The 22320-nt window shown below is 55.5% G+C and overlaps 2 protein-coding genes across 2 annotated transcripts in view; one reads left to right on the top strand and one right to left on the bottom strand.

Annotated features, from left to right (window-relative positions):
* Window positions 1-977: 977 nt before the first annotated feature.
* Pank4 (pantothenate kinase 4 (inactive)) lies at window positions 978-17651 on the top strand. The gene is made up of 19 exons (XM_032893532.1): window positions 978-1122; window positions 5804-5886; window positions 6265-6479; window positions 6696-6879; window positions 7090-7182; window positions 7470-7623; window positions 7968-8149; window positions 8695-8776; window positions 9043-9143; window positions 11346-11501; window positions 13048-13160; window positions 13368-13455; window positions 13995-14146; window positions 14912-14967; window positions 15143-15192; window positions 15693-15797; window positions 16266-16366; window positions 16500-16568; window positions 17190-17651. Exons 1-19 carry the CDS (start codon window positions 999-1001, stop codon window positions 17401-17403), a joined length of 2322 nt encoding a protein of 773 aa, XP_032749423.1. The 5' UTR covers window positions 978-998; the 3' UTR covers window positions 17404-17651.
* A 1910-nt stretch (window positions 17652-19561) lies between these two features.
* Window positions 19562-22320, bottom strand: part of Plch2 (phospholipase C eta 2) — an 81244-nt gene continuing 78485 nt past the window's right edge. The window contains 2 exon segments of the mRNA XM_032893524.1: window positions 19562-21336; window positions 21339-21368. Coding sequence (XP_032749415.1) covers window positions 20066-21336; window positions 21339-21368 — 1301 coding nt within the window. The 3' untranslated portion in view covers window positions 19562-20065.

Here is a 22320-nt window from a genome sequence, read left to right as displayed (position 1 = left end):
GACCCTGCTGAGGCCCACACATAGCAAGCAAGGACAGACAGCCTCATCTGCATTCATTTAGCTTACCACAGGAGCAGCAGAGCATCTATGAACAGGGAAGGAGGCCACTGCCCTTGTGGAGTGTCCTTCTAAACACAGGCCTGAAGCTGCCGGGTCACCTCACTCTCAGGAGCCCTGCCACCCTGGAGCAGGCTCTCCCATCCAGAATATGTCCGCTCTGTTGGCAGGCACATACAAAGCTTCCTCCTCCCTGAATCAATCTAGATATATGGTGACTGAGCCTGTACATCGCCTCAAACCTGTGCTCCAGGAGCCGGGCAAGTCAGTCAGTGTCAGCCTGCAGACAGAACCTGAGAACAAGATATTAAGTTACGAGAAGGGCCTCTTGGAGGACACAGTGCTCTCTCTCAAGGGACCTAAGTCAACAGGCACTGCAGATCACCTCCACTTTGAAACCCTGCCCCCTCTTCCAGGCACCCCACACACACACTTTCTGCAGATTGTCATTGAAGTGCCGATCTTCCCAGTTTCAGACACATGTCTCTATCCCATATCCCTTCCCTATAGCTGGGCACTCCTCGAGAGTAGAGTCCTTAAAACTACTCCAGTTTACATGGGAGTTTTAGCACTGAAGGTCACGCGTCCTTGGGAAACCAGGATGATGGGGTGACCCTAGCAGAAACCACAGCAGCTTGCAGGGTCAACCTCACAGCAGGAGATCTGAAAGCAGGATCGCCAAGCTCAACCCAAGTTAGCATCTAGCCAGCTCAGTGAAATAATATTCCAGAAGCTTGATATTGGTAGTTTGGAGAATAACGGCCCTCTCTTCCGCAGTTCTGGTCCCTAGGACATTTGTATAGGATGGTCCGGTGGCCCGGCCTCTCGCACAGGCGGAGGGGGCGGAGATCATTAGCATAATTTATGCACGCGGTCGTTTAGCAGTCAATTATATGCGCATATATTTCCATGGCTGATGAGGCTGGCCGGGCACTTTCAAAATGGCGGAGCGTGGAGCGAGTGGCGGCGGGAGCGGCGGGGACAGTCTGGACAAGAGCATCACGCTGCCCCCCGACGAGATCTTCCGCAACCTGGAGAACGCCAAGCGCTTCGCCATTGATATAGGTAGACACGGACCCGGTACTCGAGAGGGTGGCCAGAGCAGTGGGCACGGGAGGCCAGCGGGGGCGGCGGGAAGGACGAAGGGCGGGGGTGCGGGCCATGCGCACAGCCTCACGGGTCGCCGCACAGCCTCTTGGGACTGATAGTGTGTGTGCAGCGTCTAGGTGCGGGATCGAGCTGGTGGTCGGACTCCAGCTCCCGGTAGGCGCTGCGCGGTTGGAGCGGGGCACGTCGGGCCTCGTAGTCCGCGCAGTGCGGGTGGATCGTGAGGGCTCGGTGGAGGGACGGGCGGGGCGGGTGGCCTCGAGGGTCTTGGTCTGCTCAGAATCCCCTGGGATGTGGTTGGCCTTGGCCCGGCGGCGCAGTCCGCCGGAGCTCCAGTTTCCCAGACTGCTATGGAGAGGTGGGGCCTGGACACTTGTCGAACGCTGGGTATAAAGCTCCCAGCATGGTCCGTGGCTTTGGGCTCCTGCACTACCTTTCCAAAGGCCGCTGCCTCCTGGGTGTCTGTCTGGGGGTTCACTTCCCTGCCGTTCCTCTACAGGCCCACCTAAGGTCTCCTTCCCGCATTGGGCTGCCCACTAACAAGTCCTCGGGGAGGTTCTGTCAACATGCCGGTGTGCAGATGTGGAGACCAAGGCACTGAAGAAGGCTAGCTTTCTCCGGGGTCTTTCGATTCGTAGATAGCAAATTCAGGATGGGAGCCGGCTAAGCGTCCCCCCTAGTCCCACCCCCAAGCACTCTGCTCTGCTTCCTGTTGTTGGAGAGCTTTGCACCCAACTGCTTGCAGGCATTTACCCGTGTGCCGCTTGATGCCAGCGTGGTCAGCGAGGCCCCACACAGCCAGGCAACATCCGCTGTCTTGGACTTAACTCTATGAATGAATGGGTGTGCTGCTGGCGCTTAGCCTCCTTGAAAAGCCTGAGTTGTTAAGAGACTGTGAAGATTCTCTTTACTTCTGGAATATTGAATATGTTCCCTGCCCTCTTGCTTTTGGGTTGTTTCTCTAACGTGCTCTTTCTTGGGAGGAATGAGGTGTGGATGAGAAAGCAAAGATGGCCTGCTGGCCTGGCCTGTGCTCCAACTTTATCAAGGGCTTAGGAGGGTGATGGGGGAGTAGGCACCAGCCAAGATTCTAATAATACCTGAGATAACTTGGTGACTGGCTGTATATTGGGCTAGAAGTGATGAGCTTGCAGCCCCAGCAGAGGGGACTGTCCACAAACCAGACCTCTCCAAAGGCCCCAAGGCAGCTGTCCCAGGATTCTGAGACCTTCACTCCAGGGCTAGGTTTTGTGCTTTGCCCTGTGGTCTTACACTTCGTTGGGAAGGAGGCAAAATTAAATATGTCTGGAAAGCAGTTGGAAATGAATTTAAAACATCACCAGGCAGTTGAGAAATTAGGGCCCACCTCGGATAATCTAGGTGGCACCCAGAGACCATCTAACCAACAGCCGTAAAGTATGAGCTGTAGTGGAGGCATGCCCTCAAGCTGAAAGCCCTGAGGTCAGACACGGGCTACCTTGACTGAAGGACATTGCAGGAGATGTTCACTGCAGGGAATGTTCAGTGTTGGGTTTTGCTGGGTCCTGGATCTGAGCCTGGAAGGACATGTGTTCCTGAGAGCAGACCTCTTTTCTTTTGTTCATTCTTTCTCCCCCCACACCCACCCCCTTTTCCTGCAACCGGTGGGAGATCCCAGCTCGGGATGGGGTTGACAACTCAGGCACCTACGAAACATGCTCGTCGAAGTGTTGTTTAAAAACAGACTTCTCCTGTTTCCTCTCTCCTCACTGTGTCCCTGGATCCAGGAAGCCTCAGCTGTTCTGTGTTCTTGGCGAGCCCTTTTCCTTTCTTGGATGGGGACACTGATATCAGCTGGGTTGACACTTCTGGAAACCCACGCAGTAGGAAGGGCACACAGGCAGGAAGAGACTCAGGGGTCATAAGCGTGAAGAGGCTAGCCTGCCCTTCCTGGTGCTGGGGGGGTACATGTGAAAGTCGGGGAACAACTTGGTGGGATTTTTCTCCTTCCACCATGTGGGTCCTGGGGAATCAAACTCCAGACAGCAAGCACCATTACACCCTGACCCATCTCAATGGCTTTCCTGTGGTTTCCGATGAACTGCTTAAAATACATCTCCGTCCATTTGCACAGTCTTGTCTTTTAGGAAACAATGCATCCTCAGAGTGGGTTATACGAGCATTTAGAATGAGACAAGCCAGAGGACAGGCTGGGATTGGGGGCAGGAAAGAGAGATCAGGAGGCTTAGGACTATGGCCAGGGATGAGATTAAGCTCATGATACACTCACCAAACCAAAAATGGGCCTCTCTGTGCGCTGCTCCGACAGGACACACTGCCTTGTGTCCGTTTCACTGAGGGGAGATCTCCAGCCTCTAGGCGCCCTGGTTCCCGAATGTCTGTAAATTTGAGTATCTGCTCTCTCCTGTAGTCCCTTAGTATCTCTTCAGAGCCAACACTTGCCGATAACCTAACGGTTTACTTTACCACTGAGAAGCCCTCGCCTGGTCAGGCCCCTGAGAGATGTGGCCGCAGTGGGGTGTGGACATCCCCATTTTCCCCACGTGTCACCTGGGGTCCCGTGAATCTGCAGTTGTTACTACAAACTGGAAGGTGTCTTTTCTGCAGGGCCTTGTCCTTGGCACTTCCCTCCTCTGCAACTCTGGGCAACTCTCCCTGGAGTACACACTCCAAGTGGCTCAAGTGGACAGAGGACTTGTGCTTTTTTTCTGGAGCCCAGAAGCTGGCACCCTGCAGTATTCCATGGGTGACAGGGTTCTGTGAAGATTTCCAGAGCCTACCTGACTCCAGGTGTGGCAATTGGCGCATACCTTGAGTCCCACCACTTGGGATGCAGAAGCAAATGGAGCTCCATAGGTTCGGGGCAGCTTGGTGTACATTAGCAGACCCTGCCTCACAAACTGAAGGAAATGGATGAGCAGTAAAAAACACCGACCATTCTTTACGAGGACTCTCATTCGATTTCCAGCATCTGTGTCGTGGCCAACAAACACCTGTAGCTCCTTTTACAAGGGGAACCAACGCCCTCTTCTGGCCTCCTCAGGCACTGTGTGGACATGGAGGTCAGGCATTTATCTAGGCAAGATATCCATGCACGGAGATAAAAATAAAACCTCAAAAAAAAAATTTAAAAAGATCTAGAAATGAAATCTTTAAAAACAGCAAACAACAGAGACTGGGGCCCGTGAAAGCTGTTGACTTACACTCCCTTGTGGGGTTTGGGCTGCTCCATCAGCTCAGAGTTCTGAAGGCTGCGGCCGCTCCTGACCCTAATCCCCTTAGGTAAGCCCTCCCCGATGACCCTGCACATCTCAAAGATGCTGTGAGTTACCCACCCTGATCTGTTAAGATGAGAGGTCAGATGTGGACGGGTTTGCTTAGCTGAGGCTCACATGTGCAGACACTGGTCCGCCACCGAGCTGCACTCCAGCCCTCTCTTTGCAGTGTTTTTTAACTCCTCATATGCGTATCTCGTATGCCGTCTTCTCCTCGTGTTCCTGCTTGTGCCCCTCCCTCCTCTCATTTTGTCCCCATAGACGTGTTCCTTCTCTCCTGTCACACACACACACGGTTTTACAGGCCAGTATAAAATCCAGGAAGCACAAATAAGAGGGATATGCATTCGCCTCTCTGAGACTGGCCCAGTTCACCGAATCACCTCCACTTGTTTCCCTCTTTCTGCGAATGGCACGAGGCCATTCTTTCTATGACTGGAAGGAAACATTCCATGTCCAGTAGACCACACTTCATCGTGTCCCCTGCCCTCAGCCTACTCTTTATGGTTTATTGTGAGACGGGATCTCACTAAGCTGCCTGGGCTGGCCTTGAACTTATGATGCCTCTGCCTCCTGACTCCCAGTTAGCTGGGATTACAGATCTGACTTTGGAGCTGAGTGTGTAGAGGGGGGTGGTCAGAGGCCCACCTCAGGCTCTTCCTCAGACCTTTTCCCTTTTTATCTCTGGCTGGCCAACGAGCCCTCGGTCTCTGTTGTTTCCTCCCATTTTGTGACTGCTGGGATTTTAAGCGTATAACCACCATCCTGTGGGTTCTGGGCATCTGAACTCAGCTCCTCATGGTGGCAAGGCTAATCAACGGAGCCTCTCCCCAGCTCTTGAAAACTAAATTTTTTTTAAAGCCGTCGACAGCCAAGTGCACTCTGAGGCAGAATGGCTCTGTCTCTGCTTTGGGGCTTTGTGAGCGTGGGAAGGAGAGCCTTGAACTCAGATTAAAGAACCTGAGGGGGCACAGGACCTTTAAAGAGAAAATGTTCCCGCGGTGATTGGTGCCCTCTCCTCTCATCTCTGACCTGGAGTTCACGAAGCACTAAGTACCTTATGCACAAGACTCGAGTGTCGAAGGAAGAGGCCATTGAAACATCAGAGTCCCGTGTGTGTGTGTGTGTGTGTGTGTGTGTGTGTGTGTGTGTGTGTGTGTGTCTCCCAGAGCTTAGAGGAAGGAGGTGGATCTCAGGGTCTTCTTTGCACTGTTCTGAAATTTGCGTGTTTTTTTTTTTTCTTTTCTTTTCTTTTTTTCAGAGCTGGGGACCGAACCCAGGGCCTTGCGCTTGCTAGGCAAGCGCTCTACCACTGAGCCAAATCTCCAACCCTAATTTGCGTGGTTTTTGTCTTCTCCTTGTAGGTGGATCATTGACGAAGTTGGCATACTATTCCACAGTACAGCACAAAGTGGCCAAAGTGAGGTCTTTTGACCACCCAGGAAAGGTAAGCCCCTATGGTGGTTAGGCAAGTGCATCAGTGGAGCTGGACAGGGTGGCTGCTTCCTGCCAGCCTTTGACTTCATATTGTCATTTTTGTTTGTTGTCCTCTGCTGTTTACATATGTTAACACTGTGGTCCAGGAGTTGATTGCTCTTCCCTGACTCCTTGTGAGGTGTCCTGTCCTACCCTTTGTGAGAATGCCTCCCCTTTCCCCGCTCCTTGTCCGAGGGTAAGCAGGCCTCTTTCCTCTCTCTGCTGTCTGTGCCTTGGCCCAAGCTAATGTCAGGTATTTTATGTATCACAGTTGAGTGAATGCCTAATGTGCTGGGGCAGGGTGCTGAGGGCTATCCTTGCCTCCTGAAGACTTCTCAACTCTTTCCAGGATGCAGAACAGGACCATGAGCCGCCCTATGAGATCTCAGTTCAGGAGGAGATCACAGCTCGTCTGCATTTCATCAAGTTTGAGAACACCTACATGGAAGCCTGCCTGGACTTCATCAGAGACCACCTTGTCAACACTGAGACCAAGGTCATCCAGGCCACAGGGGGCGGAGCCTACAAGTTCAAGGACCTCATCGAGGAGAAGCTGCGTCTGAAGTGAGTAGGGACCTTACCCGTGGTGCGTGCAGTGTGGTGAGGGGCCCCCGAACGAATGTCCATCCCGACTGTGGTGCTGTGTGCGGGTGCTGCCTTGGTGGCCTTGCCGGCTGCAAACCATGCCGGGGACTTCGTGGGCACAGCCTGGCTGCTGTGTGCTGCCTCCTGGCAAGGGCACCACGGTCCACTCTTGTGACTTGGCTCCTTCATTTCCAGGGTGGACAAAGAGGATGTGATGACCTGCTTGATTAAGGGGTGCAACTTCGTGCTGAAGAACATCCCACATGAGGCCTTCATGTACCAGAAAGACTCAGACCCAGAGTTTCGGTTTCAGACAAATCACCCGAACATCTTCCCCTACCTCCTAGTCAACATTGGCTCTGGAGTCTCCATCGTGAAGGTGAGAGTCCACTGAATGACAGCTGACTGGCCCAACGCCTGCCGGCTGTGTGTGAGTGCTGGACACAGGTTTGATCCTTCGTAGAGCTGTCATTGGGTGGTGGGAGCACCTGCCGTTTGCGTTGGTGCCACCCAGGCTTCATAGCCCTGACCCCAGCATCCTAGCAGCCTGTGTGGCCTGCAGCCCAGTGCGTGCCCTCCTTTTCCTCAGGTGGAGACAGAGGACCGGTTCGAGTGGATTGGTGGGAGCTCCATTGGAGGAGGCACCTTCTGGGGCCTTGGGGCTCTGCTCACCAAAACAAAGGTATTCCTGCAGAAGGTCCACCCTGTGGCCCTTAGGAGGTCCTTGGCACATGTCTGCAAGAGCCACTCCCAAGCCTCTGTCCTGGCTCTAGTAAGGTCTCGGATCCCCGTGACTAAGTTGTTTCCACTCTGAGGGCTCAGTGGCCGAGCCTCCAGCTTGCCCCATGTGCTGAGAGAGGGCCATTCACATCCGACTGTGCCAGCTCTTTGCTGTCCAGGGTGGTGGGCGTCCCCCAGCTGCTAGGCCCTCACTCCCCTGCTCCACCCTGCTCTGCTCTGCCTCCACAGAAGTTTGATGAGCTGCTGCAGCTGGCTTCCAGAGGCCGGCACGCCAATGTTGACATGCTGGTACAGGACATCTATGGTGGGGCCCACCAGACCCTGGGGCTGAGCGGCAATCTCATCGCAAGCAGTTTTGGGAAATCAGCCACTGCTGACAGAGGTACCTGCCAGGAGCTGCCCTTCACAGCGACCCAGCTGTAGCCTGCTTCAATGCCCGCTGGTGTGGAGACAAATCTCACAGGTCCCCCTGAGACAGTTCTTGTTGGGCCTCCAGGGCTCACCTTCCCAGAATCCTGCTCTAGCTAATTAGAATATGGCCAGATGGCTACCTCATCCTCTGTCTCCAGAAAAAATACAAGCTAGGAAAAGCAGTTAGAATATTTGTTTTCTCTTGAAAATGAAACCTCATTCATCCAGGGTCTGGCCTCATCTCCCGCCCAGGGCTGTCTGTTACCTGGTGACACTGACCTCACGGCCTGGGTTCTGTTTTCATCCCCCTCTCAGAGTTCTCCAAAGAAGACATGGCCAAGAGCCTGCTGCACATGATCAGCAATGACATTGGACAGCTCGCCTGTCTCTACGCCAAGCTTCATGGCCTAGACAGGGTCTACTTTGGGGGCTTCTTCATCCGGGGTCACCCTGTGACCATGCGCACCATCACCTACAGCATTAACTTCTTCTCCAAGGTGACTGCAACCAACGTCCTGTCCCTGTACTGGTGTGGGCTCAGCTCATCCTGGTTGTCCCACCCACTGTCCGTACCCCTGAAAGTCTCCCAAAATGGCAACATGGTGATCAGAACTCATTTCATACATAAGGGCCACGTGCAGTGCTCTGGGCTGTGGCACAGTTACAGTTCCTTGGGAAGATAAGTCCCCACAGACCTCCCGCCCACCCAGACCCGGTCAGCTGCACCTTCTTCCTGGCCAGTTGGGCAGTCTGTGCATTGAGTGTAAGCCTGTTGGGCTACCCTTTAGTGAGGGGGCCTCACGTGGGACTGGGGTATCTGGGCCACAGTGGTGCTCAGGAATAGGCAGTAGCAAGCTCAGGGCGGCCTTGTGGGGGTCTCTTCCCCGTAGGTTCCAGAGCCGGCAGGCTAGCCTGTGGCAAGGTACCATCTGTCTGCAGGGAATCTCTCAGGCAGCCTTGAAGCTGGTGCACTGTGTGGGGGTCCACAGTGGGTCTGACTGGACACTGACCAACCGTTATCTGTGGGCTTGGGCTGGGGCAGGGTGAAGTCCAGGCACTCTTCCTGAGACATGAAGGCTACCTGGGAGCCATCGGGGCATTTTTGAAAGGAGCTGAGCAAGACAGTGAGTAGAGTCACCACAGTGAGCCGTGGCTGGCTGCGGCTGGCTGCGTTGGATGTGGCCTGCGCAGGGCGTGGCCTGTGCTCCTGGCTGGGCATCTGGGTGGGAGAGCGGGGACCAGGGGGTGGGACATGAGGCTCGAGGAAGCCACAGAAAGGGGTAATCCGTAGCGTGTAAATAGACCAGTGATTTTATCCCTTTTCCTCCTCTACTTTCCCCTTTGGATCAAGGGCGAGGCTGACACGGTGACCGGCTTCTCGTTTTTCCAGATCCTAACCAGTACAGCTGGGGTGAGAACTACGCGGCCAGCTCCGGGCTGATGAGCACGGCGCCGGAGCTGTGCCCGACACAGCGGGCAAGGAGCGGCACAGTGAGTAGCAGGCCCTTCCAGACGGAGCAGCCTGCCCAGCCGTCTCCACTGTGGCCTCTCACCACACAGGCTGCTTTTAAGTTAGACTTGAGGGCAGGAGGCACGGGGGCTTCTAGAGCCCTCGGGAGCCTGAGAGGCCTGGTGTCTGTGCAGAGCACAGAGCTGGCAGCTGCTGCGTGCGCGTGCGAGCATGATGTTTGCAGCGAGGCGAAGAGCAGGCCTGCCTGTCTGAGCTCCTGGGACGCCTGCTGTCCCCGGATGCTGTAGACCATTCTCCACGTCTCCACATAGAGTGAAACCCACCCTGACTGCAGACATTGCGCTCACCTGGCCAGAGGCAGGCCGAGTACTGCAGAGCTGGTGGGTTGGGAGACTCCTTAGCACAGGCCTCGTTAGAGCCCTCTTGAGGGCCCCTGCCAGGTTGTGAGGTCAGATGCCACTGTGGTGAGGCAACCATTGTGCCAGCTGTTTGGCCGCCTGACAGTAGGTCACGGAGCTTTCGTAACTCAGACACCATATACGTCTAGGGTAGAGGCAGCTACTAGGAGCAGGAAGTAGGTCACCGCCCTCAGACAAGGTTTCTGGCACTGTGGCGGACCCAGCATCCCTTGGTGGTGAGCCCGGGACCTCTGCAGTGAGAGCACTCCACATACCCCGCCCCCACCCCCACCCCCCTGGGCATTTGTCTGTGGCCAGCCCAGGCTGGAATGGCTGCTCTGAAATGGGCATCTCCCACCTTGTTTTTTAATTCATCAAGAGGCTCTGCTGAGGCCCACCACATGGATCCCGAAATGAAGGGAGACAAGAGCAAGCCCATGATAAGAGGTGGCTCATGCCTCCCTCAGAACGCATGAGGGTGAGTGGCGCCTGCTCAGCCCTGTCCCACACCTTGGGGCCTGCAGAGCCTGTGCTGGAATAATGTGTCAGGAGACATAGCTGGCGTGCAGGTGCTGAGCCGTCATTTGAGGAGAATATTGCCAAGAGAGACAGCTGAGAGGCTGAAAATCTCTGCAGGAAAGCCAGCCGAGACCCTGACGTGGCAAGACCTGCCGAGTGGGAAACTTGGTAGCGCAGTAACTGGTGACATGAAGTACGTAGTCTCATGCACAGAGGGCGCTGAGGCTGGGGTGCTCAGTGGTTAGTGTAGGTAACCCCTGCCCATTTCTGGTCAGCTTGGGAGTTTCTCAGAACTATTCTTGCTAACCTTGCCCACCTGTATGCGTTCCCAGGGTTTGCAAGAATTTGCCCCTGTGGGGTTGGGGATTTAACTCAGTGGTGGGCTTGCCTAGGGCGCAAGGCCCTGGGTTCAGTCCCCAGCTCAAAAAAAAAGAACCAAAAAAAAAAAAAGAATTTGCCCCTGTAGCTCTGTCCAGTCCGTGAGTCTAGACCCAGAGTTCATGTTCAGTTATTGCAGTTGAAATCCCCTGGCTGAAGGGGCTTGAGTCCAGGAGTGTGGTGTGGCTGGTAGACTCTTGAGGTCAAAAAGAGGTGGCCTTGGAGCAGAGGTCATGCTTCTCTGGGCCGAGAGCTGCTGCTGGGCACAGATAGCACGGCTCACCTCACTGCTGTGCACATGCTGTTTCAGCCCCTCTCAACTTAAAATAGAAAGTGCCAGCAGGGCAAGGATGGCTCCAGAACCCTTGTGGGCTCAGCACCAGCGGCTTCTGCGGCACACATGGCCGCCTTAGTATCCGGCCTCCCTGATTGCGTCTCAGGGCCAGTGTATGAGGAGGAGCCCTGTGGTGCTGGACAAGACAGAGGCCAGGGCAGGTCCCAGCCTTGAGTCTGCCAGAACTCACGCAGATGAGGCTGAGAGCCAGAGGGCTGCTGGGCACTTAGCACTGGAGCCCAGCACTGTTAGAACCAGGGATAGAGCTCAAGTTCAGTGCCGGGGTGGGGGTGGGGTGGGAGTGCAGCATTAGCTGATGTCTGGCCGAGCAGCCAGGGCCAGCTTAGGAACTGCAGGCTGCTGTGGGATTAAGGGGACAGTCAAGGGGCAGTGGTGGTTCAGGTGGCACCAATCTGAAGCTTTTAAGAGTAGACCCACTCCTCAGCAAAGCCAGAGGCTGAATTCAGGAAACCTGTCTGGCGGCTGTAAGACAGGTGGAGCTCTTCCATTCATGTTGAAAGCCGAGCTTACATCATCAGCATTGTGACCTTTCTGACAGTGGCCTTTCCGCTGACCTCTTCTTGTCCTCCTAGTTTGACCTGCTGGAAATGGACCGACTGGAGAGGCCCCTGGTCAACCTGCCCCTCCTCCTGGACCCATCCTCCTATGTGCCCGACACGGTAGACCTCACTGACGACGCTCTGGCCCGACAGTACTGGCTCACATGCTTTGAGGAGGCTCTGGATGGGGTGAGGCTCCGACACACAGCAAGTGGAGGCCATGTGGTCTCCCAGCACCCGGGCTGCTCCTGGGCTCAGCCGGCTCCATCCCTATGAGGGTCAACGGGGGAAAGAAGGCAAAGAGGGCAGGGACAGTTTCCAGAAGTCACGTGGTCTTTTTTTTTTTTTTTTTTTTTTTTTTTCGGAGCTGGGGACCCGAACCCAGGGCCTTGCGCTTGCTAGGCAAGCACTCTACCACTGAGCTAAATCCCCAACCCTGTCACATGGTCTTAGTAAGGAGGCGTATATCTGTCTCAGCCTGTGTAGGGTGAGGGGCGTGGCGTAGGAATGGCCTCTTGAGACAGCCAGAACCTTCTCTGTTTACATCTTTCCAGCCATCACAGGGGCCTCCTTGCTTTTGGCCTTTTTTGGAGAAAGGGTTTTACTCTGTAGCCCAGGCTGGATGTAACCCAGGCTTGCCTCAAACTCAAGATCCTCCTGCTTCAGCCTGCTGAGTGCTGGAATTACAGCAGCCTGCACCACCAGGCCAGGCGCCTGTTGTGGGTCTGACGTGAATAGGATTGCATGTTGCTTTGTGGAGCTGTTTCTTTGTTCGTTTTTTTCTGTCTCTGTCAGAGTCTGACAGAAACAGTAGGAAGAGGCAGGACTCACTACAGCGAAGCTGCCCGCTTTGTGCCAACCAGGAGCAGAGAGGGAGAGATTGGAAGGGCCCAAAACAAGGTCACCCTTCAAGGCTGGTGGCGCAGCCCACGCCTTTGCTTCCGGTACTCAGGAGGCAGAGGCAGGCAAATCTCAGTGAGTCTGAGGCCAGTCTTGTCTACATAGGGAGTTCAAAGCCAACCAGGGCTACATATAGGATCCAATCTCAGGACAACGCCCGCCCCCTCCCGTGACTTTTTCCTCAGCCAGGCCTCACCTTCTATATTCTACTTCACAGTAGTCTTAACATTTTGAGTCCATCAGCAGAGAGATCGCTTTCCAAAGACCCAACTCTGAGTCCTGCTTGCACCAGGGACCAAGCATTCAAAAACATGGGCTTTTGTGGGAGCACTTCAAATTCAAACCATACGCCTCCTTGTGCGTTTTCTACCTTTCCTGTGCTGGCACTGTGTACAGTGGTAGTGTCAGCTCCTGGGAGGTGTTGGGACAGCCAGGGCTGCAGCAGCCAAACTTGAGGTCAGGCAGGCTCGGAGGCTGTGGCCACAGCAGGAATTCCCAACTGTCAGACATCTGGGTATGAAGGAGGGAGGGACAGCCCTGGATCCCAAGCAGCTCCCCTTGAGATACATCACAGCCCTGGTCTTTTTAGCTTCCAAGAAAGCCCCACAGTCTCTTTCTGTCTACAAAGCAGCGGCCGGATGCTAGGCGAGGGCGGTGTCTGAGAGCTGAAGCACCAGACAGGCAGCTCTCTCTTCATTACTGTGGCTGTAGCTGTGCAGGTGTGCCCAGTACAGCTGGGCAAGGCCCTGCCAGCCTGTGCCCGCCCTTGGGCCCCACCTGACCTCCTGCTGCTCCTGCCTCAGGCCCAGCTTATTTGACCTCCTGCTGTTGGCAGGTGGTGAAGCGAGCTGTGGCCAGCCAGCCAGAATCCATGGATGCAGCTGAGAGGGCAGAGAAGTTCCGTCAGAAGTACTGGGGCAAACTTCAGACTCTGAGGCACCAGCCCTTGTGAGTCCTGTGACCCCAGGGCAGCCCCTGCCTATGGCCACTGAGAAAGGGTTCCCTTCTTGGCACAGGGACCTTGACTGGCCTGGCGGGAGGGTGAAGCCCAGTGCAGCATGGTCTTTTCTGGCTGTGTGCAGGGTTCACTGGGCTTTCCTGGGCTCTGTGAGACCTGCCTGCTTCAGCCGTACTCCGTCCTGGTTTTGTCCCCAGTGCTTATGGGACGCTGACTGTGCGCAGCCTGTTGGACACAAGAGAGCACTGTTTGAATGAGTTCAACTTCCCAGACCCCTACTCCAAGGTGAGCAGTGTAGGCTTCAGGTAGGGTACAGAGGGCTCGGTCACATTCTGTGCCAACCTCAGGAGGTCTGCGCTCACACTGGCTAGTTTTCGGTGCACAGCTCTACTCCAGGAGCTGGGGTGCAGTCACTGTAGCCCCATGTATTAGCACCCCTCCATCCCTCTGGCTAGGAGCCGTGGGCCCCTTCTTTTCCTGCTGTCAGCCACCTTGTCCCTTCCTCACCTGCCCGTCGTGCACAGTGGCCTCTGGGGCTCCGTTCCTTGTTCCTAAGAGTCCACTTAGTCTTGTGGGCTAATGTGCCTCCCTGCTTCACCCAATACCATGCAGACCTGAGGACTGCCCTGCATCAGTAAGTAGCCTGATACAGCAGCCCTGAGCGGCACCTGTCGGGGACATGGCAGCAAGTGTCCCCTTCTCCCTGGTTAGTTAGTGTTTGCAGTCTTCAGTGAGTCCCCGTCATCTGCTGCCCTGCAGACATCCCTAAAGGGTACCTTCAGAGTGAGTACCAATAAACCAGTGCTTGTGTGGTTTTCCCACAGGTGAAGCAGAAAGAAAACGGCCTTGCGCTAAAGTGCTTTCAGAGCGTGACGCGCTCGCTGGACTCACTAGGCTGGGAGGAGCGGCAGCTGGCCCTGGTGAAGGGGCTGTTAGCTGGGAATGTCTTTGACTGGGGAGCCAAGGCTGTGTCTGAGTAGGTATCTGTCCCTCTCCCTCTGAGGTGGCTTAGAGCGGGTTATTTGTGACAGAAGTATGCCATTCTGCCACCAGGCTGTCTAGACTCAGAGCCAACTTGTTCTGGATCGCTTGGCCCTCCTTTACCGGTGATGGGGGAAGCACAGAGTCATGGTCTGTGCTGCCGGAGATCTGGGCAGCCACATATCATAGGTTGCTTTGTGCTGCCGGACAGGGCTGACATTCTCAGGGTAAAAGTCCAAGTTCATAGTCACTAGATACAGCAGGGATTGGTGATATTTGGTGTCTGGTGTAACCAAGGTGCTGGCACACGCTGAACCCTGGGACGAGTGTGTTTCTTAGGAGCATTGAGGGTCCACTCCTGGAGCAACTGTAGAGTTGCTGTCTCCATGGTGATTCACCCGAAGCCGAGCCTCACGGGTGGCCATGCTGTTTAACTGGTGTCAGAGCCCATAGCAGAGGGTTGTTCACTCTCCCGCCTCACCCTCATCCAGCTGCCCACTGGAGGTGCAGCCCCCAGGATGTGGTGGCAAGTCGTACAGGAGCCAGCTCCCTGCTCTGGGCAGGTGTGACTGTCACACTATACTGAAAGGATTTGCTCCTTGAGCAGCGCGCTCTGCTTTGAGCAGCGCCGGCTACTGAGTGGAGGTATGGCCAGTCCAGCGCAGTGCAGCGGGGAGATAACTCACCATGGTGGGGAGGAATGGTGAGGTTGGGCTTCGCTTGTGGTTTTTGCTTTGTTTCAATTTTCTCGTTTCTACAGCGTCCTGGAATCGGACCCCCAGTTTGGGTTTGAAGAAGCAAAGAGAAAATTGCAAGGTATGGACACCATGGGCTCTTTGGTGCTCTGTCTGGCTCTGCAGAAGTTAAGCAGCAGGACAGGGCAGTTCCTGGTTGCTGCATAACCGTGTGGACTCAGGATGAGAGCCTTGTTGTAACAAGCCCTTGACACTATGCCTCAGCCTCCCTGACTAGAGTTCCTGTCTCCTCACAGAACGGCCCTGGCTGGTGGATTCCTACACCAAGTGGCTCCAGAGGTTAAAGGTATGTAAGGTACCTCTGCTTCTGCCCTTGGGGGTTGGAGCACAGAGTCTGGACCTAGCCAAAGAGGGTGGCCACCAAAGGCATTGGGTGACATGGACGTAACACACACAACACACTCACAGTGGCCTGGGACACAGGTATAGCCTGTAGCCCACCACTTGGAACTTAGAAGCCACCAGCTGAGAATCTAATGTCAGAAATCCCCATCCCCAGGGTCAGGTGTGACTCATAAAAAGAACAGTTGCTTGGTGTATGAGGTTCTGGGTTCCATCCCCAGCACCACAGGCAAAAAGATGTCCCCAGCCCCTGCATGACCTGCAATGACCACTGGCTGGATCATCTGGCCATGGGACCAACTGCCCTGTCCCTGTTGCCTCCCATGCTCTGAGACCCTGTGGCTGGACTCAGCCCCACAGGGAGTTGGGGGTGTAGAGTACAGTGGAGTGTGAAACGCTTGAATGCACCTGTTCCCAACTGAACGTCCTGGTTTTGTCTTACAGGGGCCCCCTCATAAATGTGCCTTAATTTTCGCAGATAACAGTGGAATAGACATCATTTTGGGAGTCTTCCCCTTTGTCAGGGAGCTACTCTGTAGAGGGACAGAGGTGAGTGAAGAGGCTGGGTGGGCGGGACCCTTCCCCTGGGCTTCTTCGCTCTTGGTGGGGTTGGCGTTGCTGTGGGCTTCTGGCGGTGGTCAGAGCTCCTACATTTGTGGCAGGTGAGTGCAGGTGAGGCCAAGGAGCACCTGGGCCTGATGGGTGTGGGCTGTAGCTTAAGGCCTGGGTTCTCCGTTCCTGTTTCCTGGAAAGGCATTTACCAGAAGCTTGGGACTACATGAGAGGTTACCCTAATCCAGGAGGCAGGCTGAGGATGGGATGGATGGGAGGTGATAAAGCATCCTCTGAGCACAGCCCTGCTTCTCCCAGAAGCCACAGAGCCATGAGAGTCTCTGGGGCCCTGCTGCCCAGCAGTTGGCCACTGCTTGGAGCCTGTCAGGGACAACTATGGTGAGTTTGGGCCACATAGTAACAGCCCAGGTTCTAAAGAGCTGCTACTCCCTCCCCCCAACATAGGTCATCTTGGCATGCAACTCAGGCCCTGCCCTGAACGATGTGACCTACAGTGAGTCTCTCATTGTGGCAGAACGCATTGCAGCCATGGACCCCATCATCTGGTAGGTTCTGGCTACCCCTCTTGAGCCAAGAAGGGGGTAGGCCTCACAGGTACTGGGAGATACGCAAAGGGTTCCTGAGGAGGGTCAGTGTCTCAGGACCTTGACTGGGCCCTGACCACATGCTTCTCTACAGCACTGCACTCAGAGAAGACAGGCTACTGCTGGTGCAGACCGGTTCCAGTTCCCCATGCCTAGATCTCAGGTAACCCAGCTTTCCTTCCTCCTGCTCTGCAAGGCACCAAAAGCTGCTGCTTGCCCTAAATATGACATATGTAGGCACTTCTTGTGGCCTGTAGGGCCGAAGGGCAACTGACCCAGGCTCCAGGCCTCAGGACTATCCTGTAGCAGGGAGCTGTTCATTATCCCACAGGCAGTCATTGACTCACTTATCATTTATTCTGTGTGCGTGTGCGTGCGTGTGTGTGCGTGCGCGCACGTGCGCCACAGCTTGTGTAGAGCTCAGACAACAACTTGCAGGGGTCAGTTTTGCCTTTTACCATGTGGGTTCTATGGACCAATCAAGTCATCAGACTTGGTAGAAGAGGCCTAAGGCCATGGAGCCATCTTGCTTCAGTGCTTTCTGCAAAGAGATGCTCTGTGCTAGACAAAGGAAATGTCAGAAATGGAGCGTCAGGAAAACAGGAGGTGCTGGAAGTGGAGGCCCTGACCAGTAGGGGGAGGCCACTGCTGGGAGTCTGGGTGTGGATATGCCTCAGCCCCATGTTCTCGCTGGCTGCCACCTCCAAGGGAACATGTTGGTGTCCACCAAGGTGTGCTTAGTGCGGTCCCCTGCCCAACCTCCATGCTACTTTCTTCCCTGAAGCCGCCTAGACAAGGGACTGGCTGTGCTGGTGCGGGAGCGTGGTGCCGACCTGGTGGTCATCGAGGGAATGGGCCGTGCTGTCCACACCAACTACCATGCTTTGCTGCGGTGTGAGAGTCTCAAGCTGGCGGTGGTGAAGAACGCCTGGCTGGCTGAGCGTCTGGGCGGCCAGCTCTTCAGTGTCATCTTTAAATACGAGGTTCCCACCAAGTGAGACGCCCGCTCTGCCAGACGTGTCTGCCTGTCCCTCGGCAGGAATGTGATTTACTTCAAGGAACCTGTGTTCACACCGGAGTACTGATACAGTGCCTCTGTGACTGACTGTGTACCAGGACCACCCAACCCAGCATTGGTCCTGTGGGACACTAGTGTTGGAATGTATTTAACTGTTAAATAAGCTTTTATATATATATACATATATATATATAAATATATAAATACACATGTATTCATCAGGAGGTCTCCTAGAGGCCAGATCTGCTTTCTCTGCTGCTGAGATGCCCACAGCCCCAGGTGAACCATGGCTGCTCCAGCTAACTTTCCGAGTCACCTCTGGAGCTAGTCAGTGCTAAACTTCCAATCCCGTCGTGTTCCCTCCTTGGGCTCCAGTGTTTTCTCTCACCCCTCCTTCTTGACTCAGAAGGAGCAAACATCAGCACGTCTGTCTGCTGAGCCAGCTCCCCACCCCTGATGTTCCTAGGGACAGCACGAGCTACTAAACAACACTCCTGTTTCAAGAGCTGGAAGAGAGGGAGCTTTGTCATGGAGGACCTTCAAGAGCTCTTGGAGGCTGCTGGGCAGAGCCCAGCAACCTACATGGGTTTTGTTGCTGTGGCTTTGATTCCAGTCCCCAGGGCTTGGCATCTGTGCTATGTGCTGTGAGATGCCTCAGGTATACCCAGGCTTTTAGGTTCCTTCCTCAGCTGATGTGTCTCCCACGGATGGATGTGTATACACGTACAGCCATGCATTGAGAATGTGGTGGAACCACATAGGTAGGCATGGTTCATAGGACTGCACAGAGACCGGGTTCCCACAATAGGGCTTTGTTCTTGGTGCCTGAGTCCCACACCAGCTCAATTGGGTCCCTCTTAATGGTCAGCTTGGAGGCATAGCCAGATGCCTATCGCCCAGTAGTGTACCTTTCATAGCGGACCACCAGTAAGAAGTGCCTACAGACAGGTAGAATTGAAACCTGGTCCTCACACAGATAGGCACCAGGGGGCGGCAGGCACCACACTAAGCAGCAGTCTTTGAGTCCAGGACCCACTTACCCATCTTCCTGCCTAGCCTAGGCGCCCCATGCCAGGGATCTAATACCAGAAGTCCCCATCTGCAGACTGGGGCATACTCCCTGGTCCTCAGCTCAGATGAGGAAGCCCTCCCTGGTTGAGTAGGCATTCTGCCTTTCTGGAATTCCAGACAGGCAGGCATAGCTGGGTTTTGGAACTGTCCAAACTGGGAAGAAGAGCTAGTTCCCACCCTCAGCCTTGGTTTAGGGTGACTACAGGCCCACCCTGGGCAGGGTCACAAGAGCAGGGCCTTCAGTAGGGAAGAGATGAGCAGAAGGTGGTAAGTGCTAGGGCTCTGATCATAAGTTAATGTGTACCTAGCATATCCTTCCTCTGGGGGCCTGCCTTTGTCCCCACCTCAGCTACCTTTGTCACAGGGAGGGGACCAGCCTGCAGCCAAACATCTTTCACATCCACCAACAGTCCTAACCTGCAACTTCCATCCCTTTCTTAGCCAGAGCAGAAAGATTACTCCATTCTCTGAATGAGACCAGGCCCGTGACCCTGCCTTTGCCTGCAGCCCTGTCATACACATGGGATCTACCCCACTGTGAGACACTGGTCACCAAGCTGGCACAGCAATTCTTGAGGCTGAGCCCTCTCACTGGCCCCAGGCAGGAGGTCCATCCTCCATATGCTTCTGCTAAAGTGATGTACAACAGGTTAAAGAAGCAAGAGGTCTTGCTGGACTCCAGACAAGCAGTGCCCCTCCCTGGCCTTGCTGAGCTCAAATGGTTTGATACAAGCCCTGCCCATGCCAAGAGAACAGTAAGGGCAGGGTGGTCCCATTGCCCAGAGGCAATGCCTTTCTGCTGGTCTCTGTGGAGCTGCCTCAGTCCACAGAGGGTTTTAAGGTCCCAGGAGAACCTGACCTCACCCATAACAGAACCACAGCTTTCTGGGAGATGAGCAGGCCTGGAACTGTCCTCTAGCTCCCGGAGCACGGCACCCACAGTGGGGGCCATCAGCTGGGGACTCACACTATGTTCCTTTGAGGAGGAGTTACCTAGGCCTACTCTTGAAGACTGTCCTCTCCACCCTATGAGGACAGGATGACTACAACCACTGCCACAGAGCAGATCAGCCGCACAGAACAGGCCTGATGCATTTATTGGAGTTGTGTTCCCAAGTTTACACAATTGCTGGGCAGTTTGTGCACAGTGGAGTAGGGTGCAGGGACAAACATCCTAGCAGTTGTGGGTGTGTCAGAGGCATCCTGGGATACAAGCACACAGCTGGTGGAAGATAACACTCAGCACACACCAGGCAGACCAGTGGGAAAGGACGCAGAGTCATTTGTAAGTTTTTGGTTCTAAAAAGTTAAATATCTTAAAATGTGGAAACTGCCCAGTAGGACAGGCGGACAGTGCTGTTCCTCACTTCCCAGGATCAGAGACAAGAGGACAGCCAAAGGTTGAAGGGGGAGCTACTGGGTGCTCCAGAGGCGGCGAGTGGGGGCATAACAGCTTCGGGGACCCAGTGGCTTCATTTCCTGAGCAAAGGTCGGGTTGAGGCCAGCCCCACCCCCACCCACCCCCGCCAGCAGTCACAGGGAAGGTAGGGAGTTGGAGTCATCAGGCAGGGTCAGAGCCTGAGCAGCAGTTGGTCATCAGCAGCACCACACGCCTGCTCAGGGGCTCCCTTGGCAGGCATTGGCACATCCACACAGCCCTCGTGGCCTACAGAACAGGCACCCTCAGGGGTGCCCCGCTCCTCCTCTGGGGGACCCCGTGAGTCCAGGCCTCTCAGCCTCTGCTGGCGCTCCTGAGCTTGGCGGGCTCGGCTGGCAATAGCACGCACTCGGCTCTGGCTGCGCGAGGAGGAACGTCTCAGGAAGCTGGAGCCCCCTACAGAGCCATCCCCAGCTGGGCCCAAGCTGGTGGGTGATGTGATGTCCCCCGCCTGCTGGAAGCCGGTGAGCCAGCGTAGCTGCTCCGTGAGAGCATCTCGCCTCCTTCCCGGCTCCAGCACCTGATGCACCACACCCAGGGGGCTCAGGCCGCAGCTCAGGCTGCCCGTGCTGCCCTGAAAGCTGGGACCAAAGTCGTCAGCCGTCAGGTCTCCCAGACTCTTGGACTTAGCAGACACTGGGCAGTCCCTCAGGCCCACCAGGGTGAGGTGATGCCAGGGTGGCCGTGGGTGGAGCCCAGTCAGCCGTGGGGCAAGAGGCCGGGGCTGCAGCTCATCGGGTGCAAGAGGCAACCCACCCGCAACCCGCAGGTTGGGGTTGGATTTGCTCTTGGTCACAGGAGGCAGGTCAGGACGGGCAGCTGAGGCTAAGCAGGGCCGTGGGGTTAGGCGTCCAAGAGAGACCCCTGGAATGCTCTCTCGACTGCGGCAGAGGCCGAGGCTGGGCAATGAGAGGTCTATGACAGTGTCATTGGAGGACATGCTGGAGGATGAGGAGACACTGTCCCTGTGACTCCCAGGCTCCAGCCGCTGCCATAACCTGTCAGAGCCTGTAGCATCCGAGTATACTGCAGGTGTGGGAGAGAGCTCGGAGAGCACCTGGCCCTCACTCTTGGCCCTCCTAACCACTGGCAAGTGGCCTGGGGCCCAGGAGCGGCTCTTGCTGTCTGTCTGTCTTCCAGAGGTCCCCTCACGTGGCCCGTGGGGAATCCCACCGTTGTGTGGCCTGAGAGGTGGCTCTTCCTTTTCCCTATCGCCCCCAGTCCTGAGCTGGAGGGTTCCAGAAGCTCCCAGAGACGTCTGCTGGGGGCCAGTCACTTTGGCTCCCTGTCCTACAGGGCACTGGGGCCCTTCCTGAGATGGACCTGTGGGGACAGCTGCCTGTAACGGGAGGCCAGGGCCCAGGGCTGGTTCCTCAGCAATGGGTTCCAGGCTGCACAGGGGGAGATGGGCCGCTGCAGGGGGAAGAGGCGAGTGTCTGTGGGGAAAGAGGGACCGGAGATAAGAGGTAGAGAGGTAGACATAGGAGGGTCAGGCAGGTTAAAGGCAGAAGTGAGGAGAATCAAGAAGCAGAGAAGGGATGGAGAAAGAGAGGGAGAGAGGGGGTGGGGAGAGAGAGAGAGAGAGAGAGAGAGAGAGAGAGAGAGAGAGAGAGAGGAGAGAGAGAGATGAATCTCACCAATCAGCACTGGTTCCCAACCCCCTGAGCCAAGGGTAGGGACCAGCCCACCCCAGGATATCCCAACAATCAGACTTCTCCGTTTATACACCTGTACCGTGACACTCAAGAGTACCCCACCCCACTAAAGCTGGAGTCACGCCCAGGCCTCACACGGGCAACGGGAAGGCCAAGTCTAATCCTCATTGAACTGGGGCATTATAGGGACACATAGGGCTTGGGCCTGTTACCTGGCACTCGCAGGTCTCAATCCCTAACTATGGAAGCAGCACGGAGCAGGGACAGAAAGGAGAACACGGTCAGTGTGGGGGGGGGGCCGCTGGCAGATGGACAGATGGACAACAAGGCTGGGCAGGAGCGGGAGGAGTACAATGGAAGCAGGCAGACTCCAGGTGCCTCCCTCCCACCCAGACTAGAGCTGAGACCAGCTCAGACCAGTTCCCTCACACTCCTGCAGACCAGGTGTGGGCCAGGAACTGTCAGCTAGGATGGTGGGTGGTCACACAATGGCTAAGTGCCCTTTGGACAATGCAGGTCCCTGGGAGCTGCTCCTCTAAGCACTGGGTGCTCTGAGGCCCAGACCTCAGTTCTAAGCACCTTCTCCCCTGGTCTCTGAGGAACCTCCAAGGGATGTACCCTGTGGTGCCACCACCAATTGACAGCAGGCTCCTGAAGGACTGCAGGGCAGAGTCATTCTTGCATCTGGCCCTGGGGGGGGGGGGTTAGGCGGGGCTAAGAGCTGAGACCTTTC

Source organism: Rattus rattus, chromosome 1, assembly GCF_011064425.1.
Source record: "Rattus rattus isolate New Zealand chromosome 1, Rrattus_CSIRO_v1, whole genome shotgun sequence".
NCBI classification, from domain to species: domain Eukaryota; kingdom Metazoa; phylum Chordata; class Mammalia; order Rodentia; family Muridae; genus Rattus; species Rattus rattus.
Note: the sequence above shows the minus strand (reverse complement) of the source record. Positions and strands in the feature narration are given on the sequence as shown.

Coding starts and splice junctions, on each gene's coding strand:
- Pank4 (XM_032893532.1), top strand. CDS start 999: ATGGCGGAGCGTGGAGCGAGTGGCGGCGGGAGCGGCGGGGACAGTCTG. Junction 6,480..6,695: donor GAGGAGAAGCTGCGTCTGAA/GTGAGTAGGGAC, acceptor CTTCATTTCCAG/GGTGGACAAAGAGGATGTGA. Junction 9,144..11,345: donor AGCGGGCAAGGAGCGGCACA/GTGAGTAGCAGG, acceptor TTGTCCTCCTAG/TTTGACCTGCTGGAAATGGA.